At 44.8% G+C, this 25,758-nt stretch overlaps 1 protein-coding gene across 1 annotated transcript in view; it reads left to right on the top strand.

The window, feature by feature from the left end:
* The window catches only part of TMEM132C (transmembrane protein 132C), a 374,779-nt gene that overhangs the window by 111,993 nt on the left and 237,028 nt on the right, over positions 1–25,758 (top strand). The window contains exon 2 of the mRNA XM_037817233.1: positions 20,082–20,970. Within this exon, the coding sequence (XP_037673161.1) occupies positions 20,082–20,970 (889 nt within the window). The remainder of the gene's footprint in view (positions 1–20,081; positions 20,971–25,758) is intronic.

Raw genomic sequence — 25,758 nt, 5'->3', positions numbered from 1 at the left:
TTCTGTGGCCCCTTTTGTGAGTTGAGTAATGGCAGCAGAGCCTGTTTGCCCCGTAAAGCCTGAAATATTTACCATGTGGTCCTTTATAGAAATGTCTGCTCCCCTGCTCCAAAGGATTTGTGAAGCTGAATAACCCCAGTTTGGACCCAGCCAAGAAGTTTGAAAAGCCTTTGGCTAAAAGTGGGAGAAAACCCTTAGGCACGACAGGAGGTCACTGGTTGAGCTGACGGGAAAGCAGCAGAAGGCAGGTTTGGGGTGTGTCCTCTAGTCCATCCATCCGGGGTGACCGTGGTCCCATTTGGCTCTGGGGAGAAAGAGGTTTGCTTCTGCTGTTCTCTAAGGAGTGAGGGCCCCTCTTTCCCAGAAGTCCCAGCAGACCCCTCTTCAGAGCTCACGGACCCTCACTGGCCTTAGCTGGACTCTCGACCTCAGCACAGTGGACATGTGGGCTGAGTAAGTCTCTGTTTGGTGACCGGCCTGTGCCTTGCGGGAAGTTCAGCGGCTTCCCTGGCAGATTTTCACCGGATGCCATAGCCCTGCCCTGTCCCCAGTCACAGCAGCCAAGCGTCCCTTTAGATGCCTCCAGATGTCCCCTGAGAGGGTCAAAATTGTCCCCAGTTGAGACCCATGGATTTAGGCCTGTCGATAACCATTCAGTTAGTGGACACAGGTTTGAAATCACCACGTTTGGTTTAGACCAGGGGGTAGCGAACTCCAGCCTTTGGGCCCAATCCTGCCCTCCACCTGTTTTCCTACAGTCCCCTGCTGAGGATGGTTTTTACATTTGTTAATGGTTTCCTTTTAAATGGTTATGTGAGTATCCCTGGAATATCAGCGTTGCCTCCTACCCTGCAAACGCCAAGATATTTGCCATCTGTCAGTTTGAGAAAAAATTTGCCAACCGCTAGGTGAGGTGAATGATTCTAAACCCTCGACTTTATATACCATGAATTGAAATTGGTAATTATATAACCTACCTATACACATAATTAAAAAAAAAAAAAAATCAGTGTAATGCCCTAATTGTCCTATAGAGGGAAAATAAGATCAAAGTAATTGATTGTAAAATAAAAATTTTGACGTGGGTATCTGAGAGACCCTGACACAGACACGTGCTCTTTTATTTAGAGTTCTGTGAATGTGTCAGTCCCAAATGCATGTTCCTCCCAGCAGTTGCAATATGGAAAATGCAGGTTATATTCAAACATCGCCCCTCATCCATTTTCTTTTTTTTTTTTTTTTTTTTTGTCTGAGTTAGGGTCTAGGCTTGGATAATTATAAAAAGGTCTCTCTCCATTGAGAGGGACAGTCAGAAGTCACGCAGGACGGAGGTAGTTCTTTGTTCCGTGGGACTGTCTCGGGGACTGCGGGACATTTCCCAGAGAGGCTCCTGGCCATGGTGAATGGGAGCTGCCCCCCGTCGGTGATCCCTGCAGTCACTGAAAAGACCGACAAACTCCTCAGACGGCACCTGTGTTCCGCTGAACAGTGGCCCCCCAGATGTCCCCACCACAATCCCTGGAGCCTGTGAACATGTCACCTTCCGCAGGGAAAGGCGTTTTGCAGATGTGGTTAAGTCGAGGACCTCGAGATGGGGAGTGTTTCAGTTTGCTAATGCTGCCTTTTCGCAAAACACCAGAAATGGATTGGATTTGTAAAAGGGAGTTTATTTGTCTAAACAGTTATAGTCTTAAGGCCATAAAGTGTCCAAAGTAATGCATCAACAATCGGGTACCTTCACTGGAGGATGGCCAATGGCATCCAGAAGACCTCTGTTAGCTGGGAAGGCACATGGCTGGTGTCTGCTCCAAAGTTCTGATTTCAAAATGGCTTTCTCCCAGGACATTGTTCTCTAGGCCACAGCTCCTGTTCAGAATGTCACTCTCAGTTGCTCTTGAGGCATTTGTCCTCTTTTAGCTTCTCCAGAGCAAGAGTCTGCTTTTGACGGCCATCTTCAGACTGTCTCTCATCTGCAGCTCTTCTCTCAGCTCCTGTGTGTTCTTCCAAGTGTCCCTCTTGGCTGTAGCAGGCTCGCTCCTTCTGTCTGAGCTTATATAGTGCTCCAGTAAACTCATCAAGGCCCACACTGAATGGGCAGGGCCATGCCTCCATGGAAACCATCCAATCAGAATCATCACCCACAGTTGGGCGGGCCACATCTCCATGGAAACAAAGTATTACAATCTAATCAACACTAATACGTCTGCCCACACAAGATTGCATCAAAGAATATGGCTTTTTCTGGGGTACATAATACATCCAAACCAGCACAGGGAGATTGGCTGATGTCAACGCAAAGGCCCTCGTGGAGGGAGGCGGGATGGTGGAGAGGAGAACAGGTGCAGCGCTTCTGGCTCTGGAGACAGAGGAAGGGGCTACAGGCCACGGGCAGCCTTGGGAAAATGGAAGAGGCTGGGGGGCCAGATTCTCCCCGCAGCCCCCAGAGAAGGCAGCCCACTGACACTCCGATTTTAGTCTTCAGACCTCCAGAACTGTGAGAGAACAAACTTGCCCTGTTTTAAGCCAGGGCGTTTGTGGGGATTGTTCGAGTGGCCGTAGGGGCTGGTTTACCATCCTGCAGGGGAGGCCTCCGCTGGCTGGAACCCGTCAGGGCCACCCGTGGGGCTGGGTTCCACCACGGTGCTGGAGTTTGGGGGGCAGCAGGTCAGATGGGGCTCCCTTGGCCTCCGCAGCCCCATGTGGCCCATCTGCTAAACTTGATTTCAGGAAATAAAATCAGTGCTGTTGAAACCTCCCCCTTTGGAGTTATAACTTAGCTGGGTAAACAGTTCCCCCAGGCCTGCTCGTGGCATCATTGCTGTGCTGCTGAGATATAGGATTCTGGGTTTTAGAGAATTTGTCTTTAAAAAGCGTGGCTTCTCTGCTCTGCCTGGAGGGGTCTGCCTGAGTGGTACCTGCAAGCAATTCTGGAGGCCTGGAGCAGGCGAGGAAAAGCAACCCCAGGGGCTCCAGGGGGCTCTAAGCACCTGCTCTTCTAAAAGAGAATTTTACCGCCACGAAATTGCAAACCACACCGTGTAATTTCAGCAAAGGATATACCAGGTTTGTTCAGAAGACGCATTGAAATCAAATAATCCGTTTATCAAGGTGCCTTTTGTTTCATGAAAAAAGAAACAATGAGCCGTATTTAGCAGAGAGAGACTGTCTGGAGAATGTTAATAAATCACAAATGGAGAGAGAGGAAAAAAAAAAACGCAAAATACTCGACCAGCTTATGTTTCGAGTAAGCTGCAGTGTCTTGGAAGCAAAATCCAATCAGGGTTTTATTTGAACCATATGGGGAGAGGCAGGTTTCTGTTTTGCAGGTGTGTGACATCATACGTGAGCGTGGGCTTCTGACCCAGAATTTGCTGTTGAAATCACGAAAGGCGTACGCTGCACAGCATGTCAGACTTATTCTAACCTGGGCATGGCTCAATTTTTTTTCACATTTCTGTCACCTTAGGAACTTGTCACTGGAATGTATCAACGCGATCTAAATAGTAATAAAAATAATAACAGAAGCAACAATGTCCCCCCAATTGTCAAGCACTTTCTATGGGGTGAGTGTTTGCTTAGTGCCTTTAGTGAAGTCATCTTAATGCTATTTCTGTTACACGGATCTGGAGGCTCAAAAGTTTAAGGTATTTGCAAAAAGTAAATCCATACCCGGGAAACGGCAGGGCAGGGATTCCTCATTGGTTTTCATCTGCATCGGAAGAAGCTGAACCGCTGCACTACCTTGCTGGGCTGGGAAGGGTTTGGGTTAAAATCCCTCCCCTGCCTCTTTGTTCTGGGGTGACGTCTGGCGAGCCACTTACCGCTTCCCGCACGAGTCAGGTTTGATGACGGGCTCTCACCGCGGCACTACTGACAGTGGGAGATGGGGGCTGTCCTGGGCGCTGTAGGCAGGTCAGCAGCACCCCTCGCCTCTACCCACCGGATGCTGGGAGCACACCTGCTCCCCTGCCACGACAATCGGAAGCATCTCCAGACAGCCCCTGGGCAGACAGAATCACCCACAGCCAAGAGCCTCTGATGCAGATGTTCTTTGCACATCCTAATCCACGTGTACGTTAGGATTATTTCAGGAATCTTTACTTTTTAAAAATATTTTCATTATAGTTTTTTTCTTTATTAGAGAAGTTTGGGGTTTACAGAATAATCGTGCATGAAATACAGGACTCCCACACACCAAACCACCAACTGCACTTTGCATTGGTGTGAACCATTTGTTACAATTGATGATAGTACTTTTTTATTTACATCAGTGTTACAGATTACTCAGTTAACACAAGATAATAACTACAATAACAATAAATCTGTGTAGGCAGCGGTTACAATCCCCCCATTACTTTTGTTCATTCCTCACTCTTGAGGGATTTGGGACGATGAGCACTGGCTGCTTCAAGCTGAGGAGGGACGAATATATTTTGGGGTAGAGGAATGGAATTATTTTGCTTGCCCTGGAAGATGCTCCTTGCTTTCAGGATGGGGCTGACCCATCCTTACCTTTCTGTTAGTTGTCCAGGGCAGGGATCTTCACTTTCATCTTATCCAACTAAAGAGGAAATCAGGACCTGGACACTGACCACTGTAAGGCACCTTCTGGGCATCCATTGCTTGCCTCATCTGGAGCAAAATCCAGCCCCCACCCACCTCCCTGGACTTCCACTTCTCCGTTACACGAACCCTGGGCATTCCATCCACCAACCCGTGAATCATTTGCTCATTCATGTTTCCCATTCTAGAATCCTCTCCCCCTTCCACGCGATCTTCCTAGATCCTACCCATCCTTAGGGACTGGTCCTAAGAGAACTGACTCTAAAGAATCCACCTGGTCAACACGTCTCACAGTGAGTGCACCAAGGAAGGCAATGTGTTCGGTCGGCTGAAAGGGTCATTTCTCCGGGATGTTCTGTCTCGTGTTAGGAGACAAGGCCGTCTCCTACGTTCATTCTCAGAATCTCACAAACTCAACTTCAGGGAACGGCTTTGCAGTAGACTTAGCTGATGAACAGCTGCTGGAGGACACAATGTCCCCACACTGACAGGCAGGCATCGATAAAGAAATGGATAAACAGGGAGGGTGGCAGCAGATGGACGTGCTGTCAGCTTGCAGACCAGATATAAAGGTGCTGCTGTCAACTGCTCCCCAACAACCCTCTCCCACGGCCTCAGGAGGCCAGAACTAGACTCTGCTAGTGGTATCGCTTCACCGCATAGAAACCACTCAGAGCCCCTAAGTCCGTCTCTGAAAGACATCAGGCAAATGAGGCAGAATCAGAAGACAGATGCTCGCCAGCGCTCCCAGGGCCACAGCAGCCCTGGAAGGGTTTCGTAGTAACCAGAAGCTCAAGTTTTAGGGAAAAAAATGCAACAAGGCAGGTAATTACCTCTGCTTCCTTAACCCACCAGATCAGGGCTTCCCCCAGCGTAAGATGGTTTTCGTGACCTGCACAGTGCTGTAGTGTGTGGGTGTGTGGACCCCCTGCAGTGCCAGGGGCAGCCGCTCTCGTGAGCATCAGCGGAGATGCTGGTTGAGGGACGTGAGCACGGTGTGATGTCAGCTGTCCCCCAGTGAGAAAGTCACTCCTGTTTCTGTTCTGTTTGACTTGCTCTAGTTCCATCAAGGAGAAAGTCTCAGGTTAGTGTCACTGTATCTTTAGCATAACACTTGATTTTTGCCCCTATTTATACCTTGGGCCCAGGGCTGCAGGCAGACAGTTGTCAGGGGCATGAGATCTTGGTTTTCGATGGGCAGCAGGGTTGTTTAAACTGACTCTATGTGGCTAATGTCATAAAGTAAAAGCTGAATATCTGAAGTTTGGGAAACACCACCCTCAGCAAAAGCATGTGTGTGCAAGGAGCTTGGCCTGGCGGCCTGGGGCATGCATGTGCTCAATAAATTTAAATTCTTGATCAGTTCTCAGCTGAACACAGATGACTTCTGCTGCGTTATGTCATTGGTGGATAGAAATTATTGTACGTGACTGTTGCGATTGTTATTTAGTTTACTTCTAGGCGGCAGTGAGCTCTAAATGTAGGCAACCATGAGGCAAAGATGGCCCCCAGCAAAGATGAGGTGCCGTCAGAATCTGTGACGTGTTAACGTTGAGCAGTCCCCAGAACTGCCACCACGTGGCGGCTGATGCTGGAATGTCCACGGTCTCTTGACTGCTTCGACCACCGTACTGGAGCCCTCTCCTCTCTTTATGGTGACTGCCTTCTTGACTCAGGTTAAATCTCTCAAGTACAGGATGAACTCAGAAGTAGGCTCAGCAAGGATGTGTGAGCTAGGCATTTTTTGCTCCATGCCAAGGCTAAAGAGCAGCCTGTTCAAAGAATGAAAGGAGCATCAGAAGGAGAGAACAAGACAGCAAACTTGCTCCTCCTTTATCTTAGAGAAAATTCAGCATTCGCTTATAAGCAAAAGGTTGGTATTTCAGGCTTCTTTTATTTACTTAAGGGGGGATGGTGGATAAAGAGACACAAAAAGTAGGGAAAAAAGTCATTCTTCTGTGCAGAAAGAGTGAGGAACGGCGAGGCAGCTTGTTGACGAGTGTTTGCTGTTGTGGGCTGGGCGGCCACACACACGGGCCTTAGGGTCCAGCGTCTGCTCCTTCACGTCCTTGGCCCACTCCCTTGTCCAAACGAGTCTCTAAATCGCTACACTTCAAGATTTAAGAGCTTTTTGAAGAGCGATGAATGCCTCCAAATAAAAACATCAGATGTGGCAATTAGTCCCTTGTGTTTTACAAAATATTACAAGATGCTTAATTGGTCAATGATTTTTTTTAAGGACACAGAGCCAGAGCATTATCAGGAATGCTGTACCTTGGAAATAACTCTTGAGTGCAAGGTTTGGCTGGGTTCTGAAATGAGGGGGTTAACATGGATATGTTGATCTATCCCTAAAGAGAAAAGGAGGAACATGATGCCTTTGTAATTAGTGACCTCAGAGCAAGGCCTCTGGGCTGAGGACAGGGGAGAGAGTGTTACTTCTTTGAAAAGTGGACTTGACAACCTCAGTCTGTTTGGCCGCAGCGCTGGAGGTGGCTTTGAGCTGCTCGCCAGTGTGTCTGCTGGGAAAAGGATCAGGGTAGCTTCCAGCGGAGCGGCGGGGCTGGGGCATGCACGCTGCAGTTAGAGGGAAGGACAGGAAGAAAATGCACAGGCTGCAAAGAGGGGAGGAGAGAGAGGAACTCGCGTCTTCGCTCTCAGTGTATGAGTGGAGGCTCCTTTGGGTTTTCTGGGCTCATTTGGAAAGATGACGAGATGGGTTCTGGGGCTCTGCAAAGTTAGCAGTTGGGCCACTTTAAGCTCTTGTGTCCTGGGTGGGGTAGCCGTCCTTAGCGGGGCCCCCAGCAATGTAAATACAAGCCCATGGGGAACCTTAGGACAACATTCAAATAGCAGAGAGCCTATTGATGGTACTGCTATCCGTGTCTATGATGGATCAAGAAAGAGCGGAAAAGAGGGGAGGTGTGCTCTTCATTCCTGCTCCGTGCTAAGCCTTCAGCCTCCAGAATAATTTGCCCTGACTGGCTGAGAGATTCCAGATCAGAGGTCTCAAACGGAAACGTACCTGCTGGTCATGCAGGTAACTTAACTGAGCAGCGTGGGCTGGCTGCAGCAGAACGCCAGTTCTAGGGCTACTGAGCTTCTGCACCTGTTGTTGCCAGGTGGGGTTGAAGCCAGGGTGTGGCCAGTTCCTCACAGGCCTAAAGAGAAGCTGGAAACCCAGAGCCTTCCCAGTTTTAAAATTGGGTTCCAATTCATAAAGGTCTTTAACAGTACCTGTGGGCCCAACAAAATCCCATCTGCTACCTGGGTTGAGCTCTATGAGTGGGCTGTTTGCAAGGTGGATCTGAGTAAATTCAGAGGGCAGAAGGCACACAGTTGAATCACTCATCAGTGTTGACCAGGTAAGCTACATCCAACTGGAAGCCACCCCATGACGGGTGGGCCGGTGGGTCCCCATCCTATGTACTTAGCCAGCCTGACCTTCACGCTTTCTCTGGACTGGTTAGTGCTGGAAGCTTCGCCCCCTGCTCTGACAGTGACAATAAGGGTCTTTGGTGATTAATGATTAAAAGTCACTGTCTGCCCAAATGGGTCAAGATTATCAAAGAATATAAAGGATTTATGAATGATTATATGGAAGTGTATGTATTCATTATTTCTGAGTAATAGGGTGAAATGATTCCTCCCATTCCTGTTTTTTTTCTAACAAATGAATAAATAAATCTCTGAGTAAAGACAAGGAATCAAAAGAGGCCAAAGGATCCTGCTTACGTTTTATTAATTACATTAACTTAAAAAAATTTTGACATAGTTTGAGACTTCAAGAAGAGTTGCAAGAATAGTGAAGAGAAGCCTTGTATACCCTTCATCAAGAGCCCTCCAGTGTTAACCTTTTACTATGTTTGCTTTCACATGCTCTCGATCACTTGCTCTAACCAGCTGTTTCAGAGTAAAATGCTGACATAGTGTCCCTTTACCCTAAGTATTTCACGATATAGTTCCTAAACATAAAGATGTTCTCTTATATAACCACAGTACGGTTATCAAAATGGGAAAATTAACATTGACACGATATTATTAGGTAGTTTAGAGATGTCATGCAAATTTTGCCACTTGTCCCCAAAATGTAGGAAAAGAGGTTCCCAAATCATGCACAGCATTCGGTTTCATGTCTCCTTCGTCCTTTTAATTTGGCTCAGTTCTCCACCTTCCTTGTCTTTCATGACCTGATATTTTTGATGACTATAGGCCAGCTCTTTCATGGAATGTTCCTCAGACGCTTGATGCTTTCTCATGATTAAATTCTGATTGTGGTGTTTTTTGTTTTTTGGTTTGTTGGGGGTGCAGAAATAGCAGAGAAATGATATTGTGTTTTTTCTCAGGGCAGATTAGGAGAGTTGGGATGTCCGTTTGTCCCATTTCTGGTGATGTTAAGTTCAGTCCCTTGCTCAGGCGGTGCTTTCCGGGTTCCTCCATTGACACCTGATGATGTTCCCTTGGTTGCTTCATAAGCATCTTGTTGGAAGATAATTTAAGACCATGGGATGCTCTTGTTACTTTTGAAACTTTCACCAACTAGTTTTCACATCCGTTCTGATCACTGCTAATGCATTGCCAATTATTAATTTGGATTGTACCATATGCAGCTAAACTTGTTTGTTTCTATCTGTAGTCAACATATGGGTTTTCCTCATCCTTGTTGATATTATTGTTATTGTCATCTTTTGTAAAACATTAACATGATTCCAAAAGTCAGGACTAGATGAAAAGGTAGGCTTGGAGAAGTGTTACCCTCCCCACTTCCTTCTCCCCAGCCCCCTTCATTTTCTCCCTGTTCCCACCATCCCCTGCTGGTAACGAATCTCGTAGATCCTGGGAGTGTGGGGGCTTGCACAAGCAAGCAGTACCTATGTTTTCTTATCTCCCCTTCCTTACACAGAGGTAGCATACTACAGGCACTCTTTGGAACTTTCTGACTTACCACTTTATACTGGAAATCACTCCATATTGGTTCATAGGGGTCTTGTCATTCTTTCTGGCAGCTGATAGAGTTCTGTTGTGCTTTCTCCTATATATGGGCATTTAGGTACTGTCAAATAGTTTACAATTAAAAGCAATGCTGCAGGGGAGGAGGGGCAAGATGGCAGACTGGTGAGCTGTATGTTTTAGTTACTCCTCCAGGAAAGTAGGTAGAAAGCCAGGAACTGCGTGGACTGGACACCACAGAGCAATCTGACTTTGGGCATACTTCATACAACACTCATGAAAACGTGGAACTGCTGAGATCAGCGAAATCTGTAAGTTTTTGCGGCCAGGGGACCCGCGCCCCTCCCTGCCAGGCTCAGTCCCGGGGGAGGAGGGGCTGTCAGCTCCAGGAAGGAGAAGGGAGAACTGCAGTGGCAGCCCTTATCGGAAACTCATTCTACTGATCCAAACTCCAACCATAGATAGACTGAGACCAGACACCAGAGAATCTGAGAGCAGCCAGCCCAGCAGAGAGGAAACAGGCATAGAAAAGAAAAAACAACACGAAAAACTCCAAAATAAAAGCGGAGGATTTTTAGAGTTCTGGTGAACATAGAAAGGGGAAGGGCAGAGCTCAGGCCCTGAGGCGCATATGCAAATCCTGAAGAAAAGCTGATCTCTCTGCCCTGTGGACTTTTCCTTAATGGCCCTGGTTGCTTTGTCTCTTAGCATTTCAATAACCCATTAGATCTCTGAGGAGGGCCTTTTTTTTTAATCCTTTTTTCTTTTTCTAAAACAATTACTCTAAGAAGCCCAATACAGAAAGCTTCAAAGACCTGCAATTTGGGCAGGTCAAGTCAAGAGCAGAACTAGGAGAGCTCTGAGACAAAAGGCAATAATCCAGTGGCTGAGAAAATTCACTAAACACCATAACTTCCCAAGAAAAGGGGGGTGTCCACTCACGGCCATCATCCTGGTGGACAGGAAACACTCCTGCCCATCGCCAGCCCCATAGCCCAGAACTGCCCCAGACAACCCAGTGTGACGGAAGTGCTTCAAATAACAGGCACACACCACAAAACTGGGCGTGGACATTAGCCTTCCCTGCAACCTCAGCTGATTGTCCCAGAGTTGGGAAGGTAGAGCAGTGTGAATTAACAAAGCCCCATTCAGCCATCATTTCAGCAGACTGGGAGCCTCCCTACACAGCCCTGCAGCCCAGAACTGCCCTGGGGGGACGGCACTCACCTGTGACATAGCACAGTCATCCCTCAACAGAGGACCCGGGGTGCACGGCCTGGAAGAGGGGCCCACTCGCAAATCTCAGGAGCCATACGCCAACACCAAGGACTTGAGGGTCAGTGGCAGAGACAAACTGTGGCAGGACTGAACTGAAGGATTAGACTATTGCAGCAGCTTTAAAACTCTAGGATCACCAGGGAGATTTGATTGTTAGAGCCACCCCCCCTCCCTGACTGCCCAGAAACACGCCCCATATACAGGGCAGGCAACACCAACTACACACGCAAGCTTGGTACACCAATTGGACCCCACAAGACTCACTCCCCCACTCACCAAAAAGGCTAAGCAGGGGAGAACTGGCTTGTGGAGAACAGGTGGCTCGTGGATGCCTCCTGCTGGTTAGTTAGAGAAAGTGTACTCCATGAAGCTGTAGATCTGATAAATTAGAGATAAGGACTTCAATTGGTCTACAAATCCTAAAAGAACCCTATCAAGTTCAGCAAATGCCACGAGGCCAAAAACAACAGAAAATTATAAAGCATATGAAAAAACCAGACGATATGGATAACCCAAGCCCAAGCACCCAAATCAAAAGACCAGAAGAGACACAGCACCTAGAGCAGCTACTCAAAGAACTAAAGATGAACAATGAGACCATAGTACGGGAGACAAAGGAAATCAAGAAGACCCTAGAAGAGCATAAAGAAGACATTGCAAGACTAAATAAAAAAATGGATGATCTTATGGAAATTAAAGAAACTGTTGACCAAATTAAAAAGATTCTGGACACTCATAGTACAAGACTAGAGGAAGTTGAACAACGAATCAGTGACCTCGAAGATGACAGAATGGAAAATGAAAGCATAAAAGAAAGAATGGGGAAAAAAATTGAAAAAATCGAAATGGACCTCAGGGATATGATAGATAATATGAAACGTCCAAATATAAGACTCATTGGTGTCCCAGAAGGGGAAGAAAAGGGTAAAGGTCTAGGAAGAGTATTCAAAGAAATTGTTGGGGAAAACTTCCCAAATCTTTTAAACAACATAAATACACAAATCATAAATGCTCAGCGAACCCCAAATAGAATAAATCCAAATAAACCCACTCTGAGACATATACTGATCACACGGTCAAACACAGAAGAGAAGGAGCAAGTTCTGAAAGCAGCAAGAGAAAAGCAATTCACCACATACAAAGGAAACAGCATAAGACTAAGTAGTGACTACTCAGCAGCCACCATGGAGGCGAGAAGGCAGTGGCACGATATATTTAAAATTCTGAGTGAGAAAAATTTCCAGCCAAGAATACGTTATCCAGCAAAGCTCTCCTTCAAATCTGAGGGAGAGCTTAAATTTTTCACAGACAAACAAATGCTGAGAGAATTTGCTAACAAGAGACCTGCCCTACTGGAGATACTAAAGGGAGCCCTACAGACAGAGAAACAAAGAAAGGACAGAGAGACTTGGAGAAAGGTTCAGTACTAAAGAGATTCGGTATGGGTACAATAAAGGATATTAATAGACAGAGGGGAAAAATATGACAAACATAAACCAAAGGATAAGATGGCTGATTCAAGAAATGCCTTCACGGTTATAACGTTGAATGTAAATGGATTAAACTCCCCAATTAAAAGATATAGATTCGCAGAATGGATCAAAAAAAATGAACCATCAATATGTTGCATACAAGAGACTCATCTTAGACACAGGGACACAAAGAAACTGAAAGTGAAAGGATGGAAAAAAATATTTCATGCAAGCTACAGCCAAAAGAAAGCAGGTGTAGCAATATTAATCTCAGATAAAATAGACTTCAAATGCAGGGATGTTTTGAGAGACAAAGAAGGCCACTACGTACTAATAAAAGGGGCAATTCAGCAAGAAGAAATAACAATCGTAAATGTCTATGCACCCAATCAAGGTGCCACAAAATACATGAGAGAAACACTGGCAAAACTAAAGGAAGCAATTGATGTTTCCACAATAATTGTGGGAGACTTCAACACATCACTCTCTCCTATAGATAGATCAACCAGACAGAAGACCAATAAGGAAATTGAAAACCTAAACAATCTGATAAATGAATTAGATTTAACAGACATATACAGGACATTACATCCCAAATCACCAGGATACACATACTTTTCTAGTGCTCATGGAACTTCCTCCAGAATAGATCATATGCTGGGACATAAAACAAGCCTCAATAAATTTAAAAAGATTGAAATTATTCAAAGCACATTCTCTGACCACAGTGGAATACAATTAGAAGTCAATAACCATCAGAGACTTAGAAAATTCACAAATACCTGGAGGTTAAACAACACACTCCTAAACAATCAGTGGGTTAAAGAAGAAATAGCAAGAGAAATTGCTAAATATATAGAGACGAATGAAAATGAGAACACAACATACCAAAACCTATGGGATGCAGCAAAAGCAGTGCTAAGGGGGAAATTTATAGCACTAAACGCATATATTAAAAAGGAAGAAAGAGCCAAAATCAAAGAACTAATGGATCAACTGAAGAAGCTAGAAAATGAACAGCAAACCAATCCTAAACCAAGTACAAGAAAAGAAATAACAAGGATTAAAGCAGAAATAAATGACATAGAGAACAAAAAAACAATAGAAAGGATAAATATCACCAAAAGTTGGTTCTTTGAGAAGATCAACAAGATTGACAAGCCCCTAGCTAGAATGACAAAATCAAAAAGAGAGAAGACCCATATAAACAAAATAATGAATGAAAAAGGTGACATAAATGCAGATCCTGAAGAAATTAAAAAAATTATAAGAGGATACTATGAACAACTGTATGGCAACAAACTGGATAATGTAGAGGAAATGGACAATTTCCTGGAAACATATGAACAACCTAGACTGACCAGAGAAGAAATAGAAGACCTCAACCAACCCATCACAAGCAAAGAGATCCAATCAGTCATCAAAAATCTTCCCACAAATAAACGCCCAGGGCCAGATGGCTTCACAGGGGAATTCTACCAAACTTTCCAGAAAGAACTGACACCAATCTTACTCAAACTCTTTCAAAACATTGAAGAAAATGGAACACTACCTAACTCATTTTATGAAGCTAACATCAATCTAATACCAAAACCAGGCAAAGATGCTACAAAAAAGGAAAACTACCGGCCAATCTCCCTAATGAATATAGATGCAAAAATCCTCAACAAAATACTTGCAAATCGAATCCAAAGACACATTAAAAAAATCATACACCATGACCAAGTGGGGTTCATTCCAGGCATGCAAGGATGGTTCAACATAAGAAAATCAATCAATGTATTACAACACATTAACAAGTCAATAGGGAAAAATCAATTGATCATCTCAATAGATGCTGAAAAAGCATTTGACAAAATCCAACATCCGTTTTTGATAAAAACACTTCAAAAGGTAGGAATTGAAGGAAACTTCCTCAACATGATAAAGAGCATATATGAAAAACCCACAGCCAGCATAGTACTCAATGGTGAGAGACTGAAAGCCTTTCCCCTAAGATCAGGAACAAGACAAGGATGCCCGCTGTCACCACTGTTATTCAACATTGTGCTGGAAGTGCTATCCAGGGCAATCCGGCAAGACAAAGAAATAAAAGGCATCCAAATTGGAAAAGAAGAAGTAAAACTGTCATTGTTTGCAGATGATATGATCTTATATCTAGAAAACCCTGAGAAATCGACGATACAGCTACTAGAGCTAATAAACAAATTTAGCAAAGTAGCGGGATACAAGGTTAATGCACATAAGTCAGTAATGTTTCTATATGCTAGAAATGAACAAACTGAAGAGACACTCAAGAAAAAGATACCATTTTCAATAGCAACTAAAAAAATCAAGTACCTAGGAATAAACTTAACCAAAGATGTAAAAGACCTATACAAAGAAAACTACATAACTCTACTAAAAGAAATAGAAGGGGACCTTAAAAGATGGAAAAATATTCCATGTTCATGGATAGGAAGACTAAATGTCATTAAGATGTTAATTCTACCCAAACTCATCTACAGATTCAATGCAATCCCAATCAAAATTCCAACAACCTACTTTGCAGACTTGGAAAAGCTAGTTATCAAATTTATTTGGAAAGGGAAGATGCCTCGAATTGCTAAAGACACTCTAAAAAAGAAAAACGAAGTGGGAGGACTTACACTCCCTGACTTTGAAGCTTATTATAAAGCCACAGTTGCCAAAACAGCATGGTACTGGCACAAAGATAGACATATAGATCAATGGAATCGAATTGAGAATTCAGAGATAAACCCTCAGATCTATGGCCGACTGATCTTTGATAAGGCCCCCAAAGTCACTGAACTGAGTCATAATGGTCTTTTCAACAAATGGGGCTGGGAGAGTTGGATATCCATATCCAAAAGAATGAAAGAGGACCCCTACCTCACCCCCTACACAAAAATTAACTCAAAATGGACCAAAGATCTCAATATAAAAGAAAGTACCATAAAACTCCTAGAAGATAATGTAGGAAAACATCTTCAAGACCTTGTATTAGGCGGCCACTTCCTAGACTTTACACCCAAAGCACAAGCAACAAAAGAGAAAATAGATAAATGGGAACTCCTCAAGCTTAAAAGTTTCTGCACCTCAAAGGAATTTCTCAAAAAGGTAAAGAGGCAGCCAACTCAATGGGAAAAAATTTTTGGAAACCATGTATCTGACAAAAGACTGGTATCTTGCATATACAAAGAAATCCTACAACTCAATGACAATAGTACAGACAGCCCAATTATAAAATGGGCAAAAGATATGAAAAGACAGTTCTCTGAAGAGGAAATACAAATGGCCAAGAAACACATGAAAAAATGTTCAGCTTCACTAGCTATTAGAGAGATGCAAATTAAGACCGCAATGAGATACCATCTAACACCGATTAGAATGGCTGCCATTAAACAAACAGGAAACTACAAATGCTGGAGGGGATGTGGAGAAATTGGAACTCTTATTCATTGTTGGTGGGACTGTATAATGGTTCAGCCACTCTGGAAGTCAGTCTGGCAGTTCCTTAGAAAACTAGATATAGAGTTACCATTCGATCCAGCGATTGCACTTCTCGGTATATACCCGGAAGATCGGAAAGCAGTGACACGAACAGATATCTGCACGCCAATGTTCATAGCAGCATTATTCACAATTGCCAAGAGATGGAAACAACCCAAATGTCCTTCAACAGATGAGTGGATAAATAAAATGTGGTATATACACACGATGGAATACTACGCGGCAGTAAGAAGGAACGATCTCGTGAAACATATGACAACATGGATGAACCTTGAAAACATAATGCTAAGCGAAATAAGCCAGGCACAGAAAGAGAAATATTATATGCTACCACTAATGTGAACTTTGAAAAATGTAAAACAAATGGTTTATAATGTAGAATGTAGGGGAACTAGCAATAGAGAGCAATTAAGGAAGGGGGAACAATAATCCAAGAAGAGCAGATAAGCTATTTAACGTTCTGGGGTTGCCCAGGAATGACTATGGTCTGTTAATTTCTGATGGATATAGTAGGAACAAGTTCACAGAAATGTTGCTATATTAGGTAACTTTCTTGGGGTAAAGTAGGAACATGTTGGAAGTTAAGCAGTTATCTTAGATTAGTTGTCTTTTTCTTACTCTCTTGTTATGGTCTCTTTGAAATGTTCTTTTATTGTATGTTTGTTTTCTTTTTAACTTTTTTTTCATACAGTTGATTTAAAAAAGAAGGGAAAGTTAAAAAAAAAAAAAAAAAAAAGAAAAACAAGGAAAAAAAAAAGATGCAGTGCCCCCTTGAGGAGCCTGTGGAGAATGCAGGGGTATTCGCCTACCCCACCTCCATGGTTGCTAACATGACCACAGATATAGGGGACTGGTGGTTTGATGGGTTGAGCCCTCTACCGTAGGTTTTACCCTTGGGAAGACGGTTGCTGCAACGGAGAGGCTAGGCCTCCCTATGGTTGTGCCTAAGAGCCTCCTCCCGAATGCCTCTTTGTTGCTCAGATGTGGCCCTCTCTCTCTGGCTAAGCCAACTTGAAAGGTGAAATCACTGCCCTCCCCCCTACGTGGGATCAGACACCCAGGGGAGTGAATCTCCCTGGCAACGTGGAATATGACTCCCGGGGAGGAATGTAGACCCGGCATTGTGGGACGGAGAACATCTTCTTGACCAAAAGGGGGATGTGAAAGGAAATGAAATAAGCTTCAGTGGCAGAGAGATTCCAAAAGGAGCCGAGAGGTCACTCTGGTGGGCACTCTTACGCACACTTTAGACAACCCTTTTTAGGTTCCAAAGAATTGGGGTAGCTGGTGGTGGATACCTGAAACTATCAAACTACAACCCAGAACCCATGAATCTCGAAGACAGTTGTATAAAAATGTAGCTTATGAGGGGTGACAATGGGATTGGGAAAGCCATAAGGACCACACTCCCCTTTGTCTAGTTTATGGATGGATGAGTAGAAAAATAGGGGAAGGAAACAAACAGACAAAGGTACCCAGTGTTCTTTTTTGCTTCAATTGCTCTTTTTCACTCTAATTATTATTCTTGTTATTTTTGTGTGTGTGCTAATGAAGGTGTCAGGGATTGATTTGGGTGATGAATGTACCACTATGTAATGGTACTGTAAACAATCGAAAGTACGATTTGTTTTGTATGACTGCATGGTATGTGAATATATCTCAATAAAATGAAGATTAAAAAAAAAAAAAAAAAGCAGTGCTGCAATATGAATGTCAGAATTAGTGCATAAAGCAACTGTTTAAAAAAAAGCTGAAAAAGAGCCTAGACTTCAATTAGTGACATGAATGAAGCAGATCTGGTTAAGACTAGGGCAAACCAGGCCAAAGGGTAAAGGTCGAAACTGACTGTGTTTTAAAACTTCAGCTTCCATGTGAGACCAAGGGAAGAGATGTCTATTTGGTGCAGGATCTATATTTTCTAAACAGTAGAAGTCTACAGTCGGTTTGTTCAAACACCACAATTACATAGAACTTTGAATAGGAAGTGAGATACGGTGGGTTAGTATAGGTTAGAGTGAAATAGTAACACATCCCAAAGTAATTTGGGCAGAGAATACAAAGTATATTTACAGCGCCCCGCCCCCCCAAGTTGCTGGGGGAAGGTGCAGAAGTGTTGGACTTCCTCACCTGGACTGGTGTTGATGTTGTCACAAACATTGGGACTGGCAGTTTGATGTTCCGAGCCCTCAATCATGAGACTTGCCCTTATGAAGCTCATTACCGCAAAGGAGAGTCTAAACTTGCATATAATTATGCCTAAGAGTCTCCCCCTGAGTACCTCTTTGTTGCTCAGATGTGGCCCTCTCTCTCTCTAACTGAGCCATCTCGACAGGTGAACTCGCTGCCCTCCCCCCTACGTGGGACCCGACTCCCAGGGGTATAAATCTACCTGGCAATGCAGGATATGACTCTTGGGGATGAATCTGGACCTGGCATTGTGGAATTGAGAATACCTTCTTGACCAAAAGGGGGATGCAAAATGAGACGAAATAGTTTCAGTGGCTGAGAGACTTCAAATGGAGTCGAGAGGTCACTCTGGTGGACATTCTTATGCACTATATAGATAACACCTCTTAGGTTTTGATGTGTTGGAATAGCTAGAACTAAATACCTGAAACTACCAAACTCCAACCCAGCGGTCTGGACTCCTGAAGACAATTGCATAATAATGTAGATTACAAGGGGTGACAATGTGATTGTGAAAACCTTGTGGATCACACTCCCTTTATCTAGTGTATGGATGGATGAGTAGAAAAATGGGGATAGAAACTAAATGATAAATAGGGTGGGATGGGGAGGATGGTTTGGGCGTTCTTTTTTACTTTTATTTTTTTACTCTTACTCTGATTCTTTGTGATGTAAGGAAAATGTTCAGAAATAGATTGTGCTGATGAATGCATAACTATATGATTGTGCTGTGAACAGCTGATTGTATACCATGGATGATTGTATGATATGTGAATATATTCCAGTAAAACTGCATTAAAAAATAAAGCAATACTGCAAAAATGATTCTGTGCACACCTATTTTTGAATTGCTGGAGATGTATCTTAAGGGAAGATTCCTACAAGTGGGATTGCCGAGTTAAAGGCAAATGCATGTATAGCTTTATTAGATACTGCCAAATTCCTTCCCAGGTGTGTACCAGTTTGCCTTCTCAGCAGTAGTACACGAGAGCAGTGGCTGCCCGTTGCCCTGCCCACCGTGTGTTGTTACACTCTGTGGTTTGGCTGACCTGATACGAGAGAAGTGACGTCTGCTTGTAGTTTTAACTTGTGGTTCTCTAATTGTGAATGAAGTTGAGTGTCTTTTCATGTAATTAAGGGCAATTTCAATATATTTTAGTCAATTATCCATTCATATCCTTTGGCTATTTTTCTCTCAAGTATTTTTATTTTGATCTTTTTTCCCCTCAAGTTTCAAGAGTTCTCTTTATTACGAGCCTTGTATCTATGATATCTATCATCTACCTCTTGCAACTAGTTATATATATGTATGTATGTGTGTGTGTGTATAACACAGCTATTTTCTACCAAGTTGTTATTTTTCTTTTAAATTCATTTGTTTTCATCATGCAAAATATATGTTTTTAAATTTTACCTATTTATCATTCTTTTAAAAAATATACTTGGAGTCTGGGTCATAACTAGGAATCTCTTCCCTATATGCAGCTTATAGAGAAATTAATCCATGTTTTCTTCTACTTCTGAAAAGGTTTCATTTTCTCACCTTTAGATCACTGATTCATTGGAAGTTTATTCTTGTGAGTGGTACGAAATATGGATCCAATTTTATCTTTTTTCCAAATGGCTAATCAGTTGTCCCAGCACATTTTATCAGAAAAACCATCTCGGCCTCATGATTTCAGATGGCCCCCTTTTTACACCCTGAATCCCATACCTGTGTGGGTTTATTTATGGACTTTATTCTGTCCCATTGCTCTGCTTGTTTGCCATGTGCCAATGCCATAAATATATTTTAAACTTGGGCAAATCGTTAATAAAAGTACCACTTTACGCTCCTCGGAACTTGGTGCCTTGTGTTAGGTTCAATAGATGAAATTGCCACTATTCAACCCCTCAACCTGCCAAAGTATCAGCTGCACACATCTCAGCCTACGACAGTGTACGATTTGCGGGTCAGGTGGGGTCGTTTACTGGCTGATCCTAGAAGAAATACAAAACTTCGGAGTCGAGTCCAGAACTGCTGTCCCTCACGTCAGAATTGCTTGCTGGCCTGAGCCCGCGTTGGGGTGCCAGTCAGTGACTCTGTCTTTCTTTTCTCCTGTCTGTCCCCCCCTGCAGTGATAGAGGGCGGTGGAGTCGGAGACGACGTGCAGACAGTGTCCTCGCTGCCGCCCTTCCTGCCCGTGCGGTACCAGGTCCTGCGGGCAGAGACCTCCTTCTTCCTGAAGGAGACCCACCAGGACCCCGCACGCAACGCCAGCCTGCAGTCCCGCATCGAGTCCTTCTTCACCTACAAGGCCACGCAGCCCCCCATTGTGAACGCCAGCTACGGGCCGTTCTCAGTGGCCAAGGCCGTGCCTCTGGACTTCATGCTGACGTCAGACCTCTCAGGCCCGACCGCCAAGTTCAACGCTAACTGGAAGCTGAGAGCCTCCATCATGCAGGAGAAGATCTACCTGAGCCGGCCCAAGGTACAGGTGCTCTTTTCCCTGGTGGGCCGGGACTGGGATGCACAGGGGGCCACGGACGCCCTGCCCTGCCTGCGGGTGTTTGCCTTCCGAGAGACCAGGGAGGTGAGGGGCAGCTGCCGGCTGCGGGGGGACCTGGGCCTCTGCGTGGCAGAGCTGGAGCTCCTGCCCAGCTGGTTCAGCGCCCCCACGGTGGTCGCCGGCAGGAAGAAGGTGGCTGAGCAGCCCGAGGGCAGCTCCGTGGAGCTCTACTACGCCATGCAGCCGGGGGACGAGCGGGCCGACTGCACGGCCGGGGACATCCAGAAGGACAACGCCATCCGCCCGGGGAAGGACGGCCTGGGGGACAGCACGGCCCGGCTGCAGCGGATCGGGGCGGTCAGCCTCTCCCGGGCCCCGGACAGCGCCCAGCTCAGCGAGCTGCGGCTGGACGGCAACGTGGCTGTCTGGCTGCCGGCCAGGCCGGTGAAGCAGGGGGACGTGGTCACTGCCTACGTCACCGTCACCAGCAATTCCACTGTGGACCTCTTCATCTTGAGGTAGGTGCCCCGCTTGGTCTGGGGCTGCTCTTTGTGATGCCAAGTTTGAGATTAGACTCGATGTTTGGGGGAACACACGTTCAAGGAGAGCCGGTTCTCTCTGTCTTCAGGAACACTGCAGCTTCACCCTGGGAGCAGGTGATGCAGCTGCCCAGGTGCACATATGGGCTCCTACAAGGTGCCTCATGGGGCGTGGGGGGCAGGCGCTGCATCGACGAGACGGGAGGCCAAACAAACCTGCCTCTTTGGCCTTGACTTATCATTAAGTGTGGAGAGGGACACTTTTTTTTTTGCCTTGGATTCTTTTGTAGATACAAAGATACTTGTATGATTTAAAGTTATCTGTTCAGGAGGTCCAGGAAAGGCCTGGGCATTCTGGGGCTCACTTTGGGTAGGCAGTGTGTCAAAAGCCAAGGATGTGTAACACACCCATTCTTTTTATTTGGTGGTTTTCCATGTTGCCGGTTAGCAGCTGCAAAACCTCACTGCATGAGGGCAGTTTCGCTATGATTACAGGAACCTACCAGCAGAAATTGTTCAGTAAAGGCATCCATCTCATATAAAAAATAAAATAAAAAATTTAAATTAGAACAACAACAAAATCACACACCTACCATCACATCTGCTGGTCCAGCAGTTAGCATTGAAGTTTTAACAGAGCTGTTCTGTCGCTCTGTCAAATGATTTTGAAATTTGGTACAGGAGCACCTGTTATCTGAGGATAATTGATAATGGTGGAGAAGCCTTTTAATCCAAATCCTCTTGAAATGTGGACCAGCTTTTCATAATAATGGAAAAGATTTGATTGAGATTAGCTTTAAAAAGGAAGCTAAAGATTATGAAAATAAGCTTTTTTCTATTATAGTTAAGAGAGACTTGTTATAATTGGAGCTATGCTTTCATGCTTTTTAGAATAAAGAATTAATCATGCGTTGAATAGGTTGCTTGGAAAAATATTTGCAAAGTAGAATGGTGGCATGTTATACTGAATTTCATTCTTGTTTAACTTTTATAACTTTTGTAGTGTGATTATAAGTATGGTCATTCACAAGCTATTTTGTTGTGCTTTGCTTTATTTGACAAAAAGCATTGAGACACTTCAGTAAGTTTCCCAAGGCATTTCTTAGTTCTTTGATACTCAGATAATTCTCTTCTGAAGTGTCTCTCTTGTCATCATCCTTGGGTTTTTTTTCCCCATCTTAAGTGGACTAATTTTGCCTGTGTCTTTGGATAGGATTGGAAGGACTGTTACAGCATCACTTGCATGGACTCCATGACATTCTGTCTCTTTTAAAATATTTAAAATTTCACCTTGCGGTGGGTTCCCGTCACATTTGCACTGTCAGGGCCCAGTGGTAGCAGCACACTGGCTGACTTGGGGCGGGGCGGGGGACCTCCGCATCTCGACAACAGTGATACCTGGTGAGGAGCCGGGTGAGCGTATAGATGAAGGACAGGGGTGGCTTCTGCCTGCCCTGGATTCGGGAGGATGCTGGTCTGAGGGTTTGCACAGCCAAGTTCAGCTTTTAGCACCCCCTTAGTTTCAGGTCATTCAATTGTAAAATAAATCAGTCCAACTATGGCTTCAATACCTAGAGCATGGGTGGGAGCTCGGAGCTGCTTGGGTGGAGATGCAGAGCTGTTTTCTGTATTCTTCACAAAGATGAGCCTTGGGGTGCAGAACCTGGTCCTGAGACCTTAGCTCTGATCCTGTCCCTTCCACTTCTTGGCTGGGTGACATTAGCTAGTTACCTAACCTCTCTGTGCCTTAGTTTCCCCAGATGGGTGACTTTAGTGAGTTACCTACCCTCCCTGTGCCTCAGTTTCCCTGCTGCAGAGTAGAGATAAGAAAGGGTCTAATTCCAGGGTTGCTGGGAGGGTGCAATGGGTGATCTTTTAAGGTGCTCAGAACAGTGTCCGGCATGTAAAATTACTGCATTAATGCTGAGTAGTGTTAACCGGGTTGTCTTTAAACAGCCATCCAACCTTCCGTCAACACTGTATTTCATTTCGGCGGCAAAAGGACATTGTGCCGTGCATAAAAGAAGAACTTCCAGGCTTGTTCTCAAAGACCTATTGATTCTCACTTCCCCTGATTTTGTTTAAAGAGGAATGTCTTTTTGGAGCTACAGGAGCTTTGGGAGCACAGAGGGTTGTCGTGACCTGATGCTTGACTGTGAGGCTTAGATTAAAGGGTGTCATTTAGTGCCGGGAAGCCCTTCACACGTCTGTCCAGGCACAGATCGAAGTCCTGGGCAGAGAAGGCCCACCCACCTCCTGTCCCCCGAGATGTGCAGGAATTAGATTTCCCTCACCTCGGACTTGAAATTTGAAGCAGATTTCGTCAGGGCTGCAAAGCAATTGCTCATTAGAAACTCTGAGCCAAAAAAACATCCCCCAAAGACACAAGCAAATGAAAGCATCACAGGCATGTAAGAATTCGATTATGGGGGAGCAAACTAATTGAAGACCTGTCTCCAAAGTGTCCGTTCTTATCCGGAGATGGGATTCACCGTTAGTTATGGGCAGTGCAGACAGTCGAGGGTCTTAGCTTGTTTGTGCGGGGTCTCTCTCTCTCGTTCCCCTTCTCCCTCCCTTTCCTTCCCTCCGCCCCTCCCCCTGCCCCTTCCCCTTTATTCCCCCCCACATGGTAGAATGCAATTTTCTATGAAACATTTCATTATGAAATAATTGTAGGCTCAAAAGAAATTGTGGAGACAATACGGCAATTCTTGTGTACCCGCTTCCTCCCGTGAGGACGGCTTGCGGGGCCGTGGGACCTCCCAGGGCCAGGAAACTGGCTTTGGTGCAGGGTCATTAGCCAAACCACAGATGGTGTTTGTATCTGAATTTAGGTTTTAAGGCAAATTGTCCCTTTCCACAGTGTGTCTGTGACCAAGGAAATTTTTGAAGGGAAGAAATTCCCTCGGAAAAGACAGTTCATTGAGACAACTGGCGGAGCCCCCGGACCGTGTGGTAGGGGCGGGTGCCCAGCTGCTTCCCCCAGGCAGAGGCCCTCCCGGCGTGGCCCTGGGTGGGGCGGTGTCGCTGTGTCGTCAGGGTGATGTGCAGGGCCAGCCCCGCCGAGTGGGCACGTGGACCGAGAGGCACCTACTCCAGATGATACATCCTTTCTGCACCTTCCTGTTTTCTCAGGAGATCAGTAGGTATTTGAGGGGCCTTGGTGGCCGGTCAGCTGAGGCAGTGTAATGAATGGGGACCCTAGAAGTCTCGACTCCAGCTACAGAGGGGCGGGGAGAGTACCTGGCCCTGCGTCCTGCAGGCAGCTGTGGGGATAGCCCACGTCCCAGGGTGGGGGGAGGCCCAGCCTCAGTGTCCTCACGGGGCCTGTGCAGCGTGATGCCAGCCGCCCGCTCTGGAGACACAGGACTTCAGTGATCGTCGAATGGTGGCGTCAACACATCCCGCTCCAGCTGGCACTCAGCTGTCCTCTGCAAAGAGAAGTCTTGGCTTCATCCTCGCAGGCACTTCTTGGGCACCTCCTAACCTCAAAAGAGAAAAAGCCTCGGAGCCTTCTTCTTCAGCTGACACCCTAAACCGTGGCTGTGTTTTCACTATTGATATCTACAGTTAGTGTCATAATATGACCCGAACAAAACAAAAAAACAGACACACAGATAAGCAGCAGTTTCCCCTTTCAGCATAGATAAGATGTTTCCTTTTCTTCACTCAAAAAATACTCATTTAGTTCATATTTACTGGGCGCCTCTTGTTTACCAGGCATTGGTCTCCAGCAGTGAACGATATCCTTGCCTCATGGAACTTGTGATCTAGTGGGGAAAGAGAAAAAAAAAATAATCAAAATAGCCAAGTAAATATGTAGTGTAATGGAGAGTGATTAGTGGTTTAGAGAAAAAAAAATCAGGGAAGAAGGATGGTGAATTAGTCACAGTTCTCCAGAGAAACAGAACCAATAGCAAACATAGGTATATGTATATGTGTGTGTGTATGTGCATGTACGTGTGTATGTGTATATGTGTAAGTATGTACATGTATGGGTGTATAGATGTATTCATATAGATACATGTGCGTGTGTGCATACACGGATGCATGTGTGTATGTATGTGTATATGTGTAAGTATGTAGATGTACGGGTGCATAGATGTATTCATGTAGATACATGTGTGTGTGCATACATGGATGCATGTGTGTATGTATATGTGTAAGTATGTAGATGTACGGGTGCATAGATGTATTCATGTAGATACACTGTGTGCATACGTGGATGCATGTGTGTATGTATATGTGTAAGTATGTAGATGTACGGGTGCATAGATGTATCCATGTAGATATGTGTGTGTATGCATACATGGATGCATGCGTGTATTATGTGTATATGTGTAAGTATGTAGATGTGCGGGTGTATAGACGTATTCATGTAGATATGTGTGTGTGTGTGCATACATGGATGCATGCGTGTATGTATGTGTATATGTGTAAGTACGTAGATGTACGGGTGTATACATGTAGATACATGTGTGTATATGCATACATGGATGCATGCGTGTATGTGTGTGTATATGTGTAAGGATGTAGATGTACGGGTGTATACATGTAGACACATGTGTGTATATGCATACATGGATGCATGCATGTATGTATGTGTGTGTGTAAGTATGTAGATGTATGGGTGTATAGATGTATTCATATAGATACGTGTGTGTGTGCATACATGGATGCATGCATGTATGTGTGTGTATATGTGTAAGTATGTAGATGTACGGGTGTATACATGTATTCATATAGATACGTGTGTATGTGCATACA

Source organism: Choloepus didactylus, chromosome 23 (assembly GCF_015220235.1).
Source record: "Choloepus didactylus isolate mChoDid1 chromosome 23, mChoDid1.pri, whole genome shotgun sequence".
NCBI classification, from domain to species: domain Eukaryota; kingdom Metazoa; phylum Chordata; class Mammalia; order Pilosa; family Megalonychidae; genus Choloepus; species Choloepus didactylus.
The sequence above is the reverse complement of the archived record's forward strand: the minus strand, read 5'-3'. Positions and strand labels throughout refer to the sequence as shown.